General features: G+C 47.6%; 1 protein-coding gene across 1 annotated transcript in view; it reads left to right on the top strand.

Annotated features, from left to right (window-relative positions):
- The window catches only part of LOC144153499 (gastric triacylglycerol lipase-like), a 38444-nt gene that overhangs the window by 15948 nt on the left and 3118 nt on the right, over positions 1-19378 (top strand). Inside the window, exons 2-4 of the mRNA XM_077685135.1 lie at positions 5686-5893; positions 15361-15478; positions 18486-18636. Of these exons, the coding sequence (XP_077541261.1) occupies positions 5686-5893; positions 15361-15478; positions 18486-18636 (477 nt within the window). The remainder of the gene's footprint in view (positions 1-5685; positions 5894-15360; positions 15479-18485; positions 18637-19378) is intronic.

Genomic DNA, 19378 nt, shown 5'->3' with positions numbered 1-19378 from the left:
GAGAAGCTGCAGGTGGGCACCTTCAGAGGGTTCAAGCAGCGGCTATGCAGCTGCACCGCATCGTAGAGCTGCCTGAGCCCCCGTATGTCCGCAGACGATTTTACAGGCGACAGATTCCTCAGTGCGGAAAGATGATGCTGCTGAATCCTTCGCTTGTTCCCGTATCGCTGATTGAGGATTTCTGTAGCATCCGCATAACAGGCGTCTGTGGTCGGTAAGCCTGCGATTGCTGCAGCCGCCTCCCCCATCACGTAACAGCGCAGATAATAAAACTTCGACGTGGGCGTCAGAGCGTTGTTGTTGTGGATGGTTTGCTCGAACTGCTCCCAGAAACCCGTCCAAAGCTGAAGCTCACCTCGAAAGACCGGTACGTCCAGCGGCGGAAGCCGAGGTCCCGAGGTCGTGGCCGCACTTTCCTGTCTGAACGGGACCATTTCGTTAACAGCCGGCGAACGTGGGGCGTTCTGAGCGGCTCGTTCAAGAAAGTCGATCTTGCATCGAATTTCCGCCAACGTGTCGAGGGTCCTATCATTGTATTCCTCGGCCGCTTGATACTCGATGTCTTGTTCTTCCGCCGTAAGGAAGGCCTCGAGCTCCTCGCTGATCTTCAAGAGCTCGGCGTGGTTGGCCATGAGTCGATCTTGCAAGCCCGTGAGCTTGGTGATGTCTTGACATCCAGCGTCGAGCAACGAGCGAGCTTCCTTTATAAGCCTCGTATTCTTGGTTCTTCGCGGAGAAATCTTGCTCTTCAGTCGCTCCATTACGCGGTAGGCTGCACCTAATCGTCCCCCCAGCCGTGACGTTCCAGGACCACCTCGTTAAACGATTCCTCCCCCACTCGCAGCGCGAAGGGGCGGAGCAGATGAAAGACGGGCCCTTGAGGTCGTGCGTTGAAGTCAATCGTTGCCGCACGGGGTTTTCGGCACCAAATGTTAAGAAAGGGGCGGGCGAAGAGAAGCAGAGAGGCAGGAGGCCACCGTTCCGAGCAGTTTCTTCTTCTTCTCTTTATTCCTCTACCTCTTTTTCTACAACGCTTATACCGAAACCGAACAAACCCATCTCGCCTACGTCACTACGGCCAATATCTCTGACCTCATGCGTAGGCAAGCTTTTCGAGCACCTCGTGCATCAACGATTGGTCAACTTTCTTGAAGAACAAAACTTATATCCTCTAACAATGTTCGGATTTCGGCAGAAACTCTCCGCTCAAGATGTACTCCTGCAACTGAAGGAACAGGTCATTGATCATCTTAGCCGCACCACCCCAAAAGCAATACTGGCACTCGACGTCAAGGGTGCATTCGATAACGTCACCCATCAAGCTATCCTCGAAAATCTTAACCAGACTCACTGCGGATCCAAGGCTTTCAACTATGTGAAAGCCTTCCTTGGCAACCGTACAGCCACCATCAAACTTGGGCAGCTTGTGTCACCTACATTTAATACGCCTGCCAAAGGCACGCCCCAGGGCTCTGTAATTTCCCCTCTACTTTTTAATATTGCGGTACTGGCACTTCCCGAAAAACTTAATGCAATAGCAAATCTCAAGCATGCATTCTATGCCGACGATTTAACCCTCTGGACAGTCGAAGGTTCCAGCGGGGAGCAGCAGGACGCCCTCCAACAGGCAGTGGATGAAACTATTTCATACCTTCAACCAAGGGGACTGACATGTGAGCCTTCTAAATCAGCACTCCTCATCCTCAGGGCAAGAACGCGAGGGCGCCCACCCCCTCGCACTCCGGACCCAGACGTCACAATTTTCGGGCAGCCCGTTCCCAAAGTGCGAACACTTAGAATTCTTGGCGTGCCTTTCCACCATGATGGTTCGGGTTCAGCCCTGTTACCGCAACTTCACAGAACCGTGACCCAACTTACTCACCTCATACGCCGAATAAGAGGCCAAAAGCATGGTCTCACCGAAACTGACACATGCCGATTGGTACAAGCCCTTCTACTTAGCCGGATAACATATGCGACTCCCTTTATTGAACTCAAACCTCAAGAGATCAGCAAGCTGGACGTCCTCATACGGAAAACATACAAAACGGCCTTAGGCCTCCCCACTTACACCTCCAAGGAAAAACTACTCCGGTTGGGGCTACACAACACTCTTCAAGAGCTAATTGAAGCCCAGCGAAATTCACAACTTCATCGCCTAACACTTACTCCTACAGGGAGGAAGGTGCTTCATGACATCGGAAGACCAAGCCCAACCACCAACGACTTACCTCAACGAATCCCGCTACACATACGCAAGAAACTCAAGGTTGCTCCCATTCCCAAGCATATGCACCCAGCCTTTAATCGAGGCTGCCGTGAGGCAAGGGTCCGCCAGCTTACGAAGAAATAGCGCAGACGACTGTCATACCCGATACACGGATATCGCTCAGAATCCCAAGATACCCGGCACCACCCTGGTCACGGTCAATTCCAAAGGAGAAATTGCCACTGCAGCAACGTACTTTGATTTATCCACAAGATCGGCAGAAGCTCTAGCTATAGCCCATGCAACCACCACTCACCACAATCAACCCTATCTTACCATCATCTCGGACTGTCAGGAAGCCTGCCGAATGTACCAAGCTGGGCTGGCACCACCCCAGGCCATCCCGATCCTACAGCGATTGCCTGAAGACATAGAAGTATCCATTGTCTGGACTCCTGGTCACTCGGGTCTTGCTGGGAACGAAGCGGCACACGCTTCCGCCCGAGAACTCCACTCCCGGGCATTCCCATCCTCAATGCAAGCTACCCTGAGGGGCACGGAGAGTGGAGCTACCCACTTGGCACCCCTCGACAACAGCTACAGCTCACTCTTGTCACATTACACCCACACGAGAAGAACATATCCTCCCCCCCACCACACGTTATCTAACTACGAGGCATATATCTACCGCCGACTACAAACTGACACCTTTTACAATCACACCATCCTCGCACACATATCTCCATCCACATACCCCTACAACTGCCCGCATTGCGACACTCCTCTCACAACCTATCACCTCGTCTACTCCTGCCCACGCCACCCTGACCCCGTCCCCTCCCCTTCCCCTGAGCAGTGGGAGTCTGCGCTGACCAGCTCGGCACCGGAGCGCCAAAAAGCGCTTGTGCAACGGGCCCTGGAATCAGCAAAGGCTCGCGGCCTCCTGGACGTAGGAAGCTGTCCACCACCCCTCACTCCCGCACTTTTGCTCAATAAATGTTTACTCCTCCTCCTCCTCCTCACAGCATTAATTACAACTACCGGCGTTCAATCGTACCCTGTTGCGCAGTCAGCCGATGTTCAAATGCACAGCGGCTACGCCGTGCGCGCCGCAGCTTTCGACGCAACGGGCGTTCCTTTCCCAAGTATAGCGAGCCTACTGCCAAGCTTAGCAAGAACTAATCGTGGAAGCATCGCAAATCAGACGAAAAGTTCACTTCGCGAACCGATATCACAAGAGCGGACACCGCGTTTCACACTCCGCGGTAAACCCACGCACACCACGAAGCGTTCGATCACCTCCGCCTTTCGAGCCAGGCAACTTCCCAAAATCTGGCTCGTGATGTCAGACATTCCCATCGCAATAACACCCGTGTTGAATACCACCGCAGATAAAATGAGTGAACAGAAACTTGGCTGAGCGAAGCAGCTCAAATGAACTCAAAAACGCGCAATAAATAGTTCAGGGGGCCGCCACCTTGCATTGCCGCAGAGACGCCCAATCAGGAGGACCGTTTCAACGCGCGCCGACCGGAAGGCCAACCGCGTTTCAGCATCTATTTTTGGCTTCGTGTGTGCGTCTTTTTTTTTTTTTTTACTGTCGTTCTTACGTTTGCGAATGAACGAAGTTAAAAGAGACGGCCAGCATCGGAAAGGGGATCATGCACTGTGCCGATCCAATGGTACCAAAATAACCATTCCCGGCAGCACCGTTGCGGGGATACAGCGCTCAGAAAATGCAGTTTTTTTTTTCTATTTTTGCGCTGACATTTTGTGACCGCGGCTAGCAAAAGTATTTCTTATGCCACTTTGCGACGGTTTTCGGCGGAAAAACTCTGCAAACGCACAGGATAGCAAACGTAGAAGCCAAAAATGTGGCTTTCAGAAGAAACGATGTTTCGGTAATTATTCCGAAGTTGAAAGCCCCGCCCCTCCCCTCACCCTAAACTAATCAATCCAAATATTCTATAATAGCCCGCTATTCGAACCCTGTCATATATTGGGAAAGTTTCGAATACCTAGTTTTCGACGCGAATACGAATATAACATAACTAATATTCGAGTAATATTCGAAATTTTCAAATATTCGCACAACCCTAGTTCTAAGTCAACACCAACTAGCCCAACTTTCAGCATTAACTTCCAAACGTGCACGGGTGAGCCTGTTTTTTCAACCAACCAGAAATATATACGTAGAAGCAGCACAAAAACAGCACGTGACCATAATAGGCCTACCGCATTAAGAAAAAAGGATCTGATTGTGTCAGCGACATGTCCACGTTGCTTTACGAGTGTGGAATGCTCTTCTATTCGCCGATCATTAACGTAATAAGTGGCTCTGTGAAGTCATGCGCACGCCTCGTCTGGAGAGTTTAAATGCGGAGCATTTCTTAGGCTCGCCTGGTCCTGCGTAGTTGATGGCGGCGCCGTCCACACGCTCACTGCGCATGCGCAACTCTCCTCCTTACAACCACAGCTCCGCGATACTACACTATAAAAAAACAAACAGTTAGCGGCGCCCAGTTTCGATGCCACGACTCTCTGGCCGCAACGGGAGGTACGCGGTGCTCTCCCCACTACGCTTTTTTTTCTTTATTGTGCTCTTCCCACTACGCTACACATGCGGGACAGGAGCAAGTGCTACGAACGCGCCTTATGTGCTTGACTCATTCAAACTACGCCAAGAAGCTACTGATGCAACGAAGGCACGCGAAGCTGAACGTCAACGGACACGACGAACTGAAAACTTTAGAGGGGGATGCTGAATTTCCCGTGGGAAAGCTGTGGCGGGAAGCGCCACGCGCCTTGCAGCTCAATCAGCCCAGTCCGCAGCGCCTCTCATGCTGATTGTGGCAGGATGCGCCTAGGGATTGGCCAACCAAAGAATCCATCACGAGATAGGTTCGCGTTCAACCACCGTCGTCATCTTCCCGTAGGGGAACCGCCCAAGAAGAAGAAGAACGAGAAGACAAATCTGCGAAGAGGAGGGCGTGTACATTGCTCTCAGCCGGTGCACCAATGTCAACAACCTTTACCTCACCAAAGCTGACGAAGACTACCGATTCTACCTCAGAGACAACATCGACAAGAACATGATGGACGAGTTTCGGCGCCTCGAGAACCACCGCCTACTCGCCGTAACACAACAACAGTTGCGTGTCTTTGCCACCGGTGTGGACCCGGACGCGGAATTCCCTCTGGCGCTAGTAAAAACCACATCACTCAACATAACGGCAACACAATGGAACCACACAGAACCGCCACGATTCTTCGAATCCTCATCAGGGTTCCCCACGGGAAGATGGTGTAATTTTTTATTCTATAAATGTCATTGTACTTCAATGAATAATTATTTTTACAACGCGTGTCCTCTCTCTTTTCATGTGGTTGTCTATGTTAGCGCTAAAACCATGCCATCGAGTTATCAAAAAAAAATTGGTTTCAACCAAAGTAAATTATCCCGCCCTCTCCCCTAGGAGGAGCTCATCGTGGGCAGAGGATACCCGGTGGAAAGCCACAAAGCAGTCACTCGTGACGGGTACGTTCTCGGCCTGCAGAGGATATCACGAGGAAAGGGAGAACCAGCTGATCGCTACAAGCGGAGCAGACCCGCGGTGCTCCTGGTGCACGGACTCTGCGGTTCAGCGATAACGTGGGTCTCCAACTATGACAGCCAGAGCCTCGGTACAGAATGGCTGGATATCGTGACCTGTTTTTGTGGACATGTAGCCTGAGCTGCAGTGAGTTCATGAGAACTTGTATAGAGTTTGTTACACTGAAACAATGTTTAAAGCCGTCGCTCTACTACGAATAATGACACATGCCAATACAAATGAGCTAACGCATATAAATACCCATTTTATTATAAACGACGTAACAAATCGAGCTGAGAAACAAAAATTGTTCAATTTAGCGCTGAGTACAATTGTAACCATGGTCCACCGCAACGCAAGACCAACACGGAACCTCTCGACCACCACAGCCCTAGGATTTTATATGACTAAACAAAAGCCTAGCGAATAGGCTGTGGCATTGTTCGTACGAACATAGGTTAGAGATTCACATGTACAACTCGGTGAGCACGAAATCACATTACGGCTAATAGCACCCTTGAAGAGCCAACGATGACCCGTGACCAAGCCTCGTATTCAATGTAGTAACCAGGAAAGGATGAAAATTTTCTGATGAAAAAATGGTAATCAGAAGAAGAGTACGAATGCGCACTACCTGAATACGGTGCCTTCCACGGGACATTTGTTCTACAAATTTCACCGAGGGCATCTATACGGAGATAGAATCTGAACCATCTACAACGACAGCAGCTCTCAACTATGGTACTGCACAGAATACCGGCTAAACTGTTACAGAATTCCACATCAATAATTTCGCCCTCACTATATGATTGGGAGGGCTTGCGAGTACTTGAATCTTTATTAGAACCAACAATATTATCTTGGTTGTGACAAAACGAACTCACTGATATTCCTTTATTTTGGTATAAATCTACAGTTTCATTAGTAAACATCATGGGCAGCAGATTATATCCGCATTGCAACCGGGGGCCGACATTTACTTGTAGCAAATTAACCACGATGTAACGATGAAATGAATGGCACAAGAACAAGTTTATGTTCACAATAGCTCGGATAGAAGGACTTTACAAACTTTGTATTAAAAGTTTCGCTGATTCAGGCTCAAGCATCCAAGCACCCACACGACAAAGGCAGGCCTAACCACTCTCAATTCTCTGACTTGAGCCGAAACTAATGCACGCAAACACACATATCATACCTGTAATTTTCGCAACCATGGTCACGTGAAACTGCGCTGTCAAAATCACACTTTTAACCTTAAAAAGGGCACGCTAAACCAATATCTTAACGCCAATTCTTCCCTTGTAATCCTTGTGTATTCATACTTTCGCTAGATAGCGTCTCGTACGCGCGTTATGCAGCGATGAGGGCGCTCGTGTTTTGTATGTTTAATTGCGTTATTACGGGCAGCACATGGACTGTTAAAAAATTCGTTCGAGATAACGCCAGATTTTCCCGCTCATTAGCCACATAAGGTTTGCACGCTAATAAAAATTCTGGCAACGCCAAAATTTCAACGTTACTCTTCTTAGTTCCTTCCGACGTTTTTGACTCCTCTATGCGTATTTGGGCGCTCTGTAACGGCCCTGTGGGACTTTGTTGTTTCCCTTTGCAATCTGACGCTATATGGCACCCTTTTCTATTCTATTCGGTTAATTCTATTGTATTCTATTCTATTCTATTCTAATTCTATTCTATTATATTCTATTCAGCTAATATATTAGGTTAGCTGGGAGTAGGGCCACTGCGCGTTATGAAACAGGCGAGTCGGTAGCTGACAATCGACGCCCCGATTTAAAGGGAGAGCCACTAATCATCACCACCATCGACCCTTATCAGCCGGCATTTGAGAAACTTAGCACGCATAGAAACACCAACAGTATGAACAGAACCTGGAGAAAATGTGTACTCGATAACCAGTTTTTCTGGCAAGGATGTCCATGTCGTCCTGGCACTGCACACATATGAACCGAAATTAACTGATTTTGCAACCAGGACACTGCTATCTATCACGTAAAGTGCCGATATGGGCAGGGTGATTCATGAGACGAGACGAGACACACACGAAGGCACGATGACCGAAAAAAAAACATCCTCCTCGCGACGGGCACGGTCAAATGCAGAGCATTTTCGGGGGGCGCACGACGTTAAGTAGGTTGGGTTACGTTAATGTTGTTGCAGTTGTTGCTGTTGGTTGTTTTTAAAGCGTAGCGCTTCCAGGCTGGACACTTAGTGCGTGCAAGTGGTCTTCTATTTTTCCTTTTCTCTGGCACGGAGTGCGCGCGCTTGTAAAGGCGTTCTTCGCGCCGCTTTTGCGGCATTTTATCTGGTTCGAAAGAAATTGACAGCGAGAGCGAACGCCGAGAACCGCCCCATCACGGCACGACCACGCCACGACCACGTCCCGAATACGTCACGATCACGCCACAACTGTTGTTGCTCCCGCGCCAAACTACGACGCATGCGCGCCCCACCTATTGCTGAACGCGATCCGAGCACGCAGAGAACACGCGAGGAGCAGCGGAGAGCAGGCGAGGAGTGGGGGAGAGGGCGCGCCTGGAATGGCTGTTGCGGATAACGAGGCACGCCAACGCCTTGTGACATCGTGAGTTAAGGAAATGCTCTGCATTTAAAAGAAAAACACGTCTATGTTTCTTTTTGGGTATTATTCCGTCGTTATGCATTGCATATTTGCCGCTCTAATTGAGAGATAGAGTTCCCGACGTGCCAAATAACGTCGTACTAACGGTACCTCGAGATACGCTACGTCGTTGAGACTTACCGTTATCGGAGGCACAACGTCAGGTCTTACCATACGCCAGTAGCCCCTTCCTTGGCCAGGAATCAACATTTGCACAGGCAAGCTGCCAAGTGCAAAAAATAAAATAAAAACGGGTGGCTTCACGAAAGAGGTTTTTTTGCGTGATGCTTCACAAAACAGGCTTCCACTGTTTCTTGCGAAAACGAAAAAGGGGAGCTAATAGTGCTGTCGCGCTCAAATAAAACAAGAGGTCAGCTCGAGTTTTGCCAACAACTGCCTTTACCTAGATCATACCGCAATTATCCGGGCAACTACGTGCTTTCATTAGAAAGGAAAGCGTGACATAAACTAATCAAGAGCAGGTCAAGGATCAAGTCACGTACAGCGTAGAGAAATAAAATTTATACACAACGGAATTTGTGTCTCGTGTTAGAATTTAACCGCGGGGCGGCCTGTGTAGCATCCAGCGTTGTCCCGCGTAATTCACGCCAGGGGCGCCAAATCCTCTCCTGGTGGCACGTTGCATCTAAAAAACGTGGCCTTAATCGTCATGGCAACGGGTGGTAAGGGCAGAAAGGAGGTTGGTGACGTCGCGGGCGCTGCTGACGTCATTTTACCGTGGCGGCTGGGCCAGACGTCCGCGCGCCGTTTGCAGCAACCGACGCTGGCACAACTTTCGCGCCTGCCGCCGTTCGGGAATGGAACATTTTCTTTCCTCCATGGGGAATGGCAACAGGCGCGAACGTTCGGCGAGCGCCGGCCCATGCCTCGGAATGGCCGCCGCCCGTCGTTTGGTATGTGTGTGCAGTAACGTGTTCAATAATTGAACGTAGAAAACCTGCAGGTAATATAGTGTGTTTTCTGGCGTCGAATTGTTCTTTGTCGCGGTATTATTTGGAGGGTTATACAAACATTATTTTTCCTTATCATATATTCTAAATTCAAATGAGAACATCTTTGACTCGAAGACATAAAAACACATGTACTACACTCATATATTGCATATACATTTTATGTAAACACTATTCAACTCTAAGAAAAAATATGACATATGCAAATTTGGGCATACAATATTGCACAATAGGAATAAACGTGCTACAGACATACCTAAAGGGACCCTGCAACACTTACCATCGACTACTCCGAATATACTTTGGGGTAAAGTCTATTGTCCCAGCAATATCCTCCCTTAAGAATTATGAAAATCCGTCCACCATCACCGAAACTACGGATGATGAAATATCGTGCATAATTCTTCCCTCTCAACTCAATCACGGACAACGCCACGAAAGCTGCGCGTTCTCTCCCTGAGAGGGGGGCGGCTCGCGGCGTTCTGTTGGGAGGCCTTCGATATGTCGCAGGCCGGGAAGTTTTGTCCTTTTCTCCGCAACGGGGGGGGGGGGGGGGGGGGTCGGGGAGAGGGGGGAGGGGTGTATTTTCGGTCTGGTGCCACAAAAAAGCAGCCATGCATCCTACTCGCAAGCAAGCGCTTAGGCTGGTAGGGCGTCTTTAAAGCAATAAACTTTTGTTGTGGAGTGGGCTCGTTGATAGCGGAATATTTAGTTCGTCACTCAAACTTCACGCGCACTCAAAACAAAAGAAACACCAAAAGTATGCGGACAGGTTCAGACATAGAAGAGGTTGATACACTGCGCCGACGACGGCAGATCGTAACAGGAAATGCCAGAAATTAGCCGCGAAGTTTACCAGCGACCGCCCATAGGACAACCAGGACAGCCATGACCCGAGTGACGTGGTAGAGGCCATGCCAGTGGTGCATAATTAGGAGAATTGACGAAAGCGCGGTTGGTTGGTGCACGTGTAATATTTGGCTCGGGTGTTCCTGGCAGTGTACTCTTAACGTCGCGCACGTTTACTTGTACAGCACGAAGAGTGTTGCAGGGTCCCTTTAAGCACAAAATAATTGATTACGTAATATTAACTTCAAAAGTTCTAGTCACTACACAGATTTTCGCTCGCGCACATCTCGGCGGGAGAAGAACAGAACTTTAAAGTTTCGCTCAATGTTCGTTGTGTTCCAGAGTTCGTTGTGATTCAGAGACACAATAATCGGGAACCTATATAAAAATAAAGATGCCCAGGTACCCTTCAACGCCTGCAATTGGGCCATTTTACGCTAACTCTGAAAGAAAGCGTTGATTCGACCATTAAGCTGCATAAACTTCCGAGAAACCATGTTCACACCAACAAAGTGCAGCGAGAAGAAAGTGTGACAACACAATACCCCCAGTATTGACCCCACACCACTGGATTCTATCTACGTACAAATATAATGCGCAACTACGTCGTACTTTCGCAGCACAAAAATCGAACGCACCCGTATTTTTTTAATGGCGCATGAACAGTCTGCTTACCCGGCGGCGGGACGGGGGAGCGGCAGGAGTGAAGACACCTCCAAAAAAAGCATTCCTGTATTGTCAGCCGCATCTACCGAGCTCATTGCTTGCAGATATCGGCTAGGTTGTCCCAATTTACCTCTAGGTCGTGCTGGGCAGCGCCTCTTATCTCATCCTGTCCGAAGCGGCACGACGGTTCTAGCTTGAAAACCATGGAGCCGCAAACCCACTCGCGATAAGATGACAAGCCGCAGGCGCCCAGGAAGGAAGGAAGGATAATACAGTGCATGAAAGGCAGGGAGGTTAACCAGGTCACAGTCCGGTTGGCTACCCTAAACATGGGAAGTGGGGAAGGAGGAATTTAAAGAGAAAGAAAGAGTATTGAAAAGATTAGATTGAACAGCAAAGCCGGTGATGATATTTTTTTAATCAGCCACACGATTGCAATTGCGGCTGCAGACAACGCATCAGTGTTGTACGAAACAGCGTTCGAAAAAACGGCGTTCCTGGAATTAGTTCCTTTTTGGAGGAACGGAGGAACGCCACCGTTCCACTGATGGTCGGTGAAACTGTAACGGTAACTCGTTAGGGTTTTGAAAGAACGGCAGGAACGGCGTTCCTTCTGCAAAAGTTACACCGCTAGGCTTTGTACTCGAGTTTTGACATAAAAAACAGCTATAACTTCACAAGTCACTACTGTGTTTTTCTTCCTATAAGCTGGACAATTTTCCTGCGCTTCAGCGGAACGGGCTCCCTCGAAGGTCAAAGGCAGAAGAGTAATCACACAGCGGGCCGCAGCTTGTGGTTGCTTTCATGCCGGCTGAGCTCACGCGCTGTTCGAAAGGGTGATTAGCGCAGCCGCGAGGATGCTTTTCACCTTTTATCGTTAGTCTGGGGAGGCCAGAATGTGCGTATGGCCGATAGAATAGCGTCACTAAATAAAGGCTTCACTAAATAAATAAAAGCGTACCTTAATTAGTGACGCTACGACAGAATTGTTCCCTGCCGTAGAAAGGTTTTCGAAGTCCGGGCGGCGCTTCGCGGGGCTTTGTGAAACCGCAGTATCTATACGTTGTCAGGGGCACCGCGTTAGTGCGCGGGAGGCGCAGGTGCGTTGTTGTCGGGGGAGTTGCTCTTTCTGTGAGGTCATTCGAACCGTCACCGGCTATCAATAGAGCTGGGCGCACCGCAGTGTCTCGGGGTGTTGTCCTGAAGTTACTAAGTTCAAGCACAAATCGTCACGGTGCGGTCTGTCGCCGATCTGGCGGGAATGGGTCGACGGGAGTGCCAGGTCCTTTTGTATTACACGCGTCGTGTTGACAAAAGACAAGAATTTCATCTCTGTTGGCCGTAATTTCGTATCGCTCTGTATGGACAATACCAATATGGACAATAACTGGACAATACCCGAAAGTGGGCGGCTAGCATTCGGAGTTGCTTTAGTTGGTCGGTTTCAACCTGTTTTATACTCTCACTTTGACGAGTACCTGGGCATTTGAGTGAGAAGGAGAGGGTAGATTACGTGATGGTTTGTGTACAAATCTTCGTGTTTTTAATGTAATGTAACGGTAATGTAACGACAAGTTCCAATGTTCGAAGTGAAACTGGAATGCGTTCCTTTCGCAACAAAAAAAAATTGTAACGGGAACTCGTTTCAAAATTTGGGAGTAACGAGTAACGAGCTTTAGTTCCTGTTTTAGTGGAACGTGTACAACACTGCAACGCATGCCCATTGGGTTGACCTTTCACTGCTCCCTGTGCAAATCGACTGTCACTGAAGACCACGGTAGTCTGTCAGATTTTTTGGAGCACTGAAGCAACTCTGGGTAGCAGTTTAGCCGCAAATATATTTGGAGCAAGATGACGCAGGAAAAATTGGTTAGGGCGCAGCACCTCCACGCCACCCATCGCCGTGGTAGCAGGTACGCAGTGAAAGGCCAGAAGAGCGTAGAGTTGAGCTTGCCTTCTTCGTGAGCGTGTGCGCCGCGATGACTTCGGAGTGGTTGAGGAGAGTCATCGGAGGAAACGTCCAATGAAGCCTCAAACCGTCCTGGACGTGATGTCCTAACCAAGCCTCAAATATGCTGCACGAAAGAAAGAAAAAAATACATTCATATGCAACGTGAACCGACGTTTAAGCAGTTCCAAAGACTATCATAAAACGACAACGCCGCCACAAATTCAGCTTACCAGCAAGAGAGTGCACGCCCAAGGCGCGTTCACTTTTATTAAAACTCCGCCAACCTGTAATAGCTGCGATACATTTGCACATAATTTTCCACTACAAGACAACTGACATATATCTCATTAACTTCACGTTACATGCGCAAAGTATTTTGAAAACAGAAGAGTGCCATCGGTCGGCTGTTTTTGAATTCACTGTAATTGTACAAAGCTAATTTAATTACCTGTCATCTTTCGGTAAGACGAAAAACTTGGACGAACTGTTTCGTCCTGTGTTGCTGCACCACAGAGCTGCACAGGCTGGTGACGCTCCTTCCTCCGCGGCCCCACGTTTAGAATACATTCCAATATAGTTTATAATGCAGCGAAACGTTTAGCCCGCGGAGACGTTTAGGGCACCCGCGCAACCCTTCGACCGCCAGCTCGCTCGCGTATACGCAACGAACTGGCTCGCCGTGCAGGCCAAAAGAACGAAAAAAAAAAAAATCGGCGCTGGTGCGCTGTTGCGCATGTGTCAGGAGGCGCAGAAGCATGGACGCTGTGGAAAGAAAGAAACGCTAAGAGGCTTGGGCTTGGCATGACAATTGGATTCTCAAGCGGTTGTGGGGATTAGCTTTCTTCACTACGCATTAACACGTCTACGAGCTACGAGAAAGCCCAAGTCCTCCCTGTTCTGTTGTAGCCGTGTTCGGTGAAACAGCAGCCAGTGCGTGAACGCACCTGACGTTGGTAATGCCGCAGTCGAAGGGCTTATGACTGAGCGGGTAATATTCCACCGCGAAATTTGTAGCCGACGAAAAAAAAAAGAAATAACACGTGCTTGGATGACACCAAGATATTACAGATACGGGTGCCTGTATCCGTCCTCTCTCTCTCATCTCATTGTGGGGTTGACGCGCCGACGCAACGCAGGCGATGAGGCGCGCCGTAGTGGAGGGCTCCGGATTAATTTTGACCACCTGGGGATCTTTATCGTGCGCCGAAATCTCGTACCCACGGGCGTTTTTGCTTTTCGCCTCCATCAGAAAAGCGGCCGCCGCGGCCGGGAATCGAACCCGCGACCTCGTGCTCAGCAGCGCAACGCCTTAGGCAGCGCAACGCCTTAGTGTATCCGTCCTACCTTGTCATCGTCCACGAGTGCGAAGGAAAGTTTGACACTCACCTAAATGCGGCCAACGGCTACAAAGGAAAGCTATACAGCTTTCTCAGAAGCTTCGCAGTTGAAAAAAAAATCGTTCAGGTTCAGGATCATGACCAGGACGAATTTTTATGGACCAGGACGAATTTTTTTTCAACTGCGCAGTTTCGGAGAAAGATGTACAGGTTTCCTTTGGAGCCGTTGGCTGCATTTAGGTGAGTGTCAAACTTTCATTCGCAGAAACGTACTCCACCTGGGGGATTTCCATTAAATCTGTTGGATCGTCCACGACTGTTTAACGCCACGTTTTCTTTTTTCTTCTTAAACTGTAGCTGACGGTCGGTGCAGCGGTTCACCACGATGGCGAAGTTGTCATAGGCACGCTCAAGAAACAGTCCAAACTCTTCAAATGAGTTATTATTAGAAATAATGGTAAAATTAATAAGAGTCTCTAACGAGTTATTTCCCCAAATATCGACATTGTTCGTAACTACCACATTAAACAGCAGAATAATAACAGGCACAACCGCTCCGGCAAAAATACTCTTTACTTCCTTTTTTATTAGTCTTAAAACAGCCTCTTTTATTTTACAATTCATATTTGCACACTATTATTGGTGTTTCGTGGCACTTTTTTAAAATTTGTGGTCACCAATACGTTTCAATCCAGCCAATGATGAAACTAAGGCGAGCGGATGATGTAATTATGGTGGCATCATAATGTAATGGCGGCCCATGACGACACAGACGGCTTACGTAAAGCGCATAAACGCTAGCGCCAGAATCCTCTCTAGTCTATATTGTAAGAAACTCTGTAGGAAAGGGAAAGGAGGGCCACGCTGCAGCACTATGCCGCTAGGATCGCCCCAATTTTCGAAACCGAACCTAGTCAACGTCGCGGAACAGTGATTTAATTGCTTTGTTATCTCAAATTTCTATGTTGAATAAGTTTTTACACGTTTTTGACGAAAGCCACTTATAGCAAACGTCGGCTGTTTTTACACCCTTCTTCTCGAACTTGGCCATATACGCAGCGGTATCGCATTGATAGCTCCGTTCAAATTGGCACAACATGCTCCTGATTGCCCGCTCACAGAGACCAATCCCATGTATTCCAGGATTCGTACTCGCTAATGCCGGCTACGACGTCTGGTTGGGCAACCTTCGCGGCTGCAGTCTATCGCGGAAGCACGTAACCCTCAACCCCGACAGAGACATTGCATTCTGGAATTTCACGTACGTAATCGGTGATCGCCATTGGTAACACTAACTTATGCTCGGAACTGCAACATCATGTTACGGCGTATTGCATGAGCCTGAGCAACAGGACTCTGATGGCTAGATCAGAAGTAAACAAAACAGATTTAGAAATTTCTGTTGTTTTTTTCTTGTGTTTATTCTCCATTGATTATGTTGACACAAATTATCTCGGGCGCTCTATCACCGAGTGTCCTATCACCGTCCTGCACAACCAGCGTATAGTCATCGTCTTGCCTACTTACAGGTCTCAGTCAGCAGATGCGTTACGTCGTGACGTGCAGCGTTTGCACAGTTAGGAGCAATATGCTTTGCCCAATATTTCTTAAACAACGCTGCAGCCACTTTCATTGCCGGAACATTCACATTAGAAATAATAAGAGATGGGGCTGCACGTTTGAAGAAAACAAACTTTCATTCACAACAAGTTAGAGTTGTAAATAAAATAAGAAGCAACAAAATGTAAAAAGCCCCCAATAATCCTGAAATTCTGGAAATGTCCGGCAAAAGAAGAAATTCTGTCTTGCGGCCGCAAAATAAAAAACAAATTTTACAATAGGAGAGGATCCTGCCGCCACCACTCCTCATGTGCGTTGTACGCTTCTAAAGATTATTCGGCCTGCCCTGCCAAATGGGTATACAAACTTCGGTTTGACAAGTTGGAGGTTGGCAAAAAAGTGCTGCTATTACGACGCCCTCTCTGACTCCATATTAGACTGCACAAAATCCCATTCTAACGCCACAGAAAACGGTGAATCATGGAATGACGCCATGGAAAAAAACTAACTGATGCCCAGCGTTACAAACCACGCCTACAGATGAAACCAATGCTGGCATTGTCCTCATCAGCGAAACGTGGCTATATGCTGACATTCTCGGCTGCGAAGTATATCCGTTAATTCAGAACTTCACCCTGTCCTCCAAATCGCCGCAGAGGAGGAGTCGTTCCCATTGCTATCAAAAACATCATTGCTTCTTAAGTTATATGTCCCGACGACACATTTTAACTAATAAGGATACAACTGCATTCTCACGCAGTCTAAACCACTATCGGCATATTTTAAAGACCGCCCAACAGCGAACAGCCTTTTTTCCCGTGTAATGCCAACATTAGCGCTGTGGGGATCGCGATAAATACAGAAAAAATATACTCAGCCGACTCTGAACTCGAATTACAAAAAACTTACCGACGCTCGTATCTTCCTATTTGGCGGCTTCGATTTTTCGGATAATATTCGGCCACAGCCCTTAGTTCCGAGCACATCTCCATCTAACGAAGCAAACCAATTAGTCAATTTATTCTTTGATTTTAACCTACATCGTCATAAAATGTCCTATTAAAGGCTATAATAAACTCGTCTTGCTGTTAACGGCGCACCCTGGTGATGTTTTAAGCGTGACATCATTGCTGGCCATAAATGGCCGCACCCTTTTACATATTTGCGTATCTCTGCCACTAGGAACAAAACTACCTATGAACAAAGTAACTGATTTTAAAAGAGGGAACTATGAAGCCATCAATGATAAAGTTTTCGCTTTTTTGAACAATTCGAATACTCGCAGTTTACCCGCACCATAAACGCAAACTGGGAACTCTTCAAAAATGAGTTTCTTAGTTTACGAAACAAATTCACTTCGACGTTAACCGTGACATCTGACTCGAGCAACCAATAACTCAACAGGCACCTCAAATAAATTCTGAAAGCAATCAATCGTCTTTAGACACTATCAAATCAATGTAACAAACCTTCCACATGGGATAAATATGCCACGTGCGCTAGAAAATACATTGAATCAGTAACAGGGATATAGGGAAATTTTCTCTACTCCGATTCATGCTCTGCCAAGGCCACGACATGGCACCTTGAATTTACAAGCCGTCACAGGGAACAGATTAAATGCCACCGATGCGACCTTCACATCAGCGTAGTGTCCCCTCTCGAATACAAACTTTTGACCGGACTATGCAGATACACTCTTGGGCGAAGCGTTACCGCATGAAACCTTCCTGGGCAGATAACACATCATCGTACCTTGGAGTCGCCTGGTGTGTCGACTGTAACCCGCGGCTTGGATACTTACGGGCCGAGTCTCTTAATTGGTTACTACCTGCAGTTGTAGCCGCAGTGAAGAATGAATTGTCGCATAAAATGCACGCGAACTTCGGATGGTGTACTTCCGCAACACTAACACAAACGCCAACATGGTGATAGCGGGACCGCATGTACAAGCCGGCTGACAGGGTGGCAGTTTCTACCGCAACGCGAAAAGCAAAAAAACTGCCCAGTCCTGTGGGTATCAAAAGGCACTGGACGCAGGCATTTGTTTCCGGCTTTCCTCCTGAGCTCCAAGAGAGATCGCAAAGCATACGGCGAGCAGAGGACATGTGGCAAATGCCACTTTTCGTCTTGTGAAACTTCAGGCACACGGAATGGCTTTGATAAAATATTGCAAGAACTGCGTGGGGTAAGAGACTTTAACGCTAAACGCATAAGTGGTTGCATGGTTGTGCGAGGCCACGGTGCAAGTTGTGATTCCGGTGCAATCGACCATGACCATTTCAGAAAATCTGTTATTTTTTTCAAATCACTTTCAGAAAATCAAATAAATATGGAATACTCGGATACACAGGACAAGATGAACAGTGTTTATTTGTTTATGACAATCAAGTGGCAAGTTTTGATCTCCTCATAACCACTATTTTGAAATGCAAATATCATCCAGTGCACACTTTTGCATGTGTTGCAGCTCCTTTTGGTGTTGATTCTCTACTTTTCGGAGGCAACACACATGATATTATGCCAACAACTGACCACTGACTCCTTGTTTGCGTTTCCGTTGTAAAAGAGGAATAAATGTAACCGTAGCCCAATTTAAGTAAGTGAGGAAGCTCAGTAAAGGACGGCAGCTTGGAAAACCACTGCCGAATTTTAAATTCTAAAGTGTAGTTACAAATAGCGCACAACTCTGTCTTATATTTCTGCAGGTTTCAAGAGATGATTGAGCACGATGTTCCACTCATGATCGACTACGTCCTCGAGAAGACGGGCCGCACTCAACTAGGCTATGTGGGTCACTCCCAGGGAACGCTTGTTATGTTCGGGCTGCTGTCGTCGAACGCCGTATACAATAAGAAGGTGATAGAACCGAACTTGTGAATACCTCTCGTCACTGGGGTGTTCGTGGGTAGCCTGAAAGAAATGCGTAGGGCATATTAATGCAGCCTCAACCCAGGGCGGATTTGTCAGAGTGCTCTAGCAGAACGGCGGAAAGTTTTTTGCAGTAATGATGATGATATTATGCCACGCAAGTAAAACTGTAGTAATAATAATTATATCATGTTGCTAATAATAATATTTTTATTCTATCTGGGTTATTTATTCAGTCAGGAACGGCCGCTAGGCCTTTAAGGACACCCGAAGAAGAGTCAGTTATATTGCATTAGTAGTTTTATAATCCATCTTATAGGCACAGGCGCGCACAACTTTGTATGGGTATACAAAATTCAAAAGAGAGGTTATGTAGCTATTGCTTTCCTGGATAAAACTTCAAAGAGCAAAGCGCGAATTAAACTCCGGATCAGTTCGCGTTCGCACGCAAAAACAGACCAGGCACAATCATAAACAAATCACATCCAGAACGCTCATACATTAGGACTTCATTTTTAAAGCAAACTAATTTACTTATCTTTCCTCTAATCACTTCACCGGAATTATTGGTTAAGAGTAACACACTTAGCACTGCTGTTGGTCGAAATATTTGTTAAACGGCCGTAAAATAACAGCAGCGATAGTGTAATTGACTCCAATATAGGACACAAATATTAGTTTATAAAGAACTACGTGTAGATTACCACCCCCACGGATACCAGAAGCCGCC

Source organism: Haemaphysalis longicornis, unplaced genomic scaffold, assembly GCF_048455015.1.
Source record: "Haemaphysalis longicornis isolate Haplotype H1 unplaced genomic scaffold, Haemaphysalis longicornis Haplotype H1 scaffold_9, whole genome shotgun sequence".
Classification (NCBI taxonomy): Eukaryota; Metazoa; Arthropoda; class Arachnida; order Ixodida; family Ixodidae; genus Haemaphysalis; species Haemaphysalis longicornis.
This window is presented reverse-complemented; position numbering and strand designations above follow the sequence as displayed.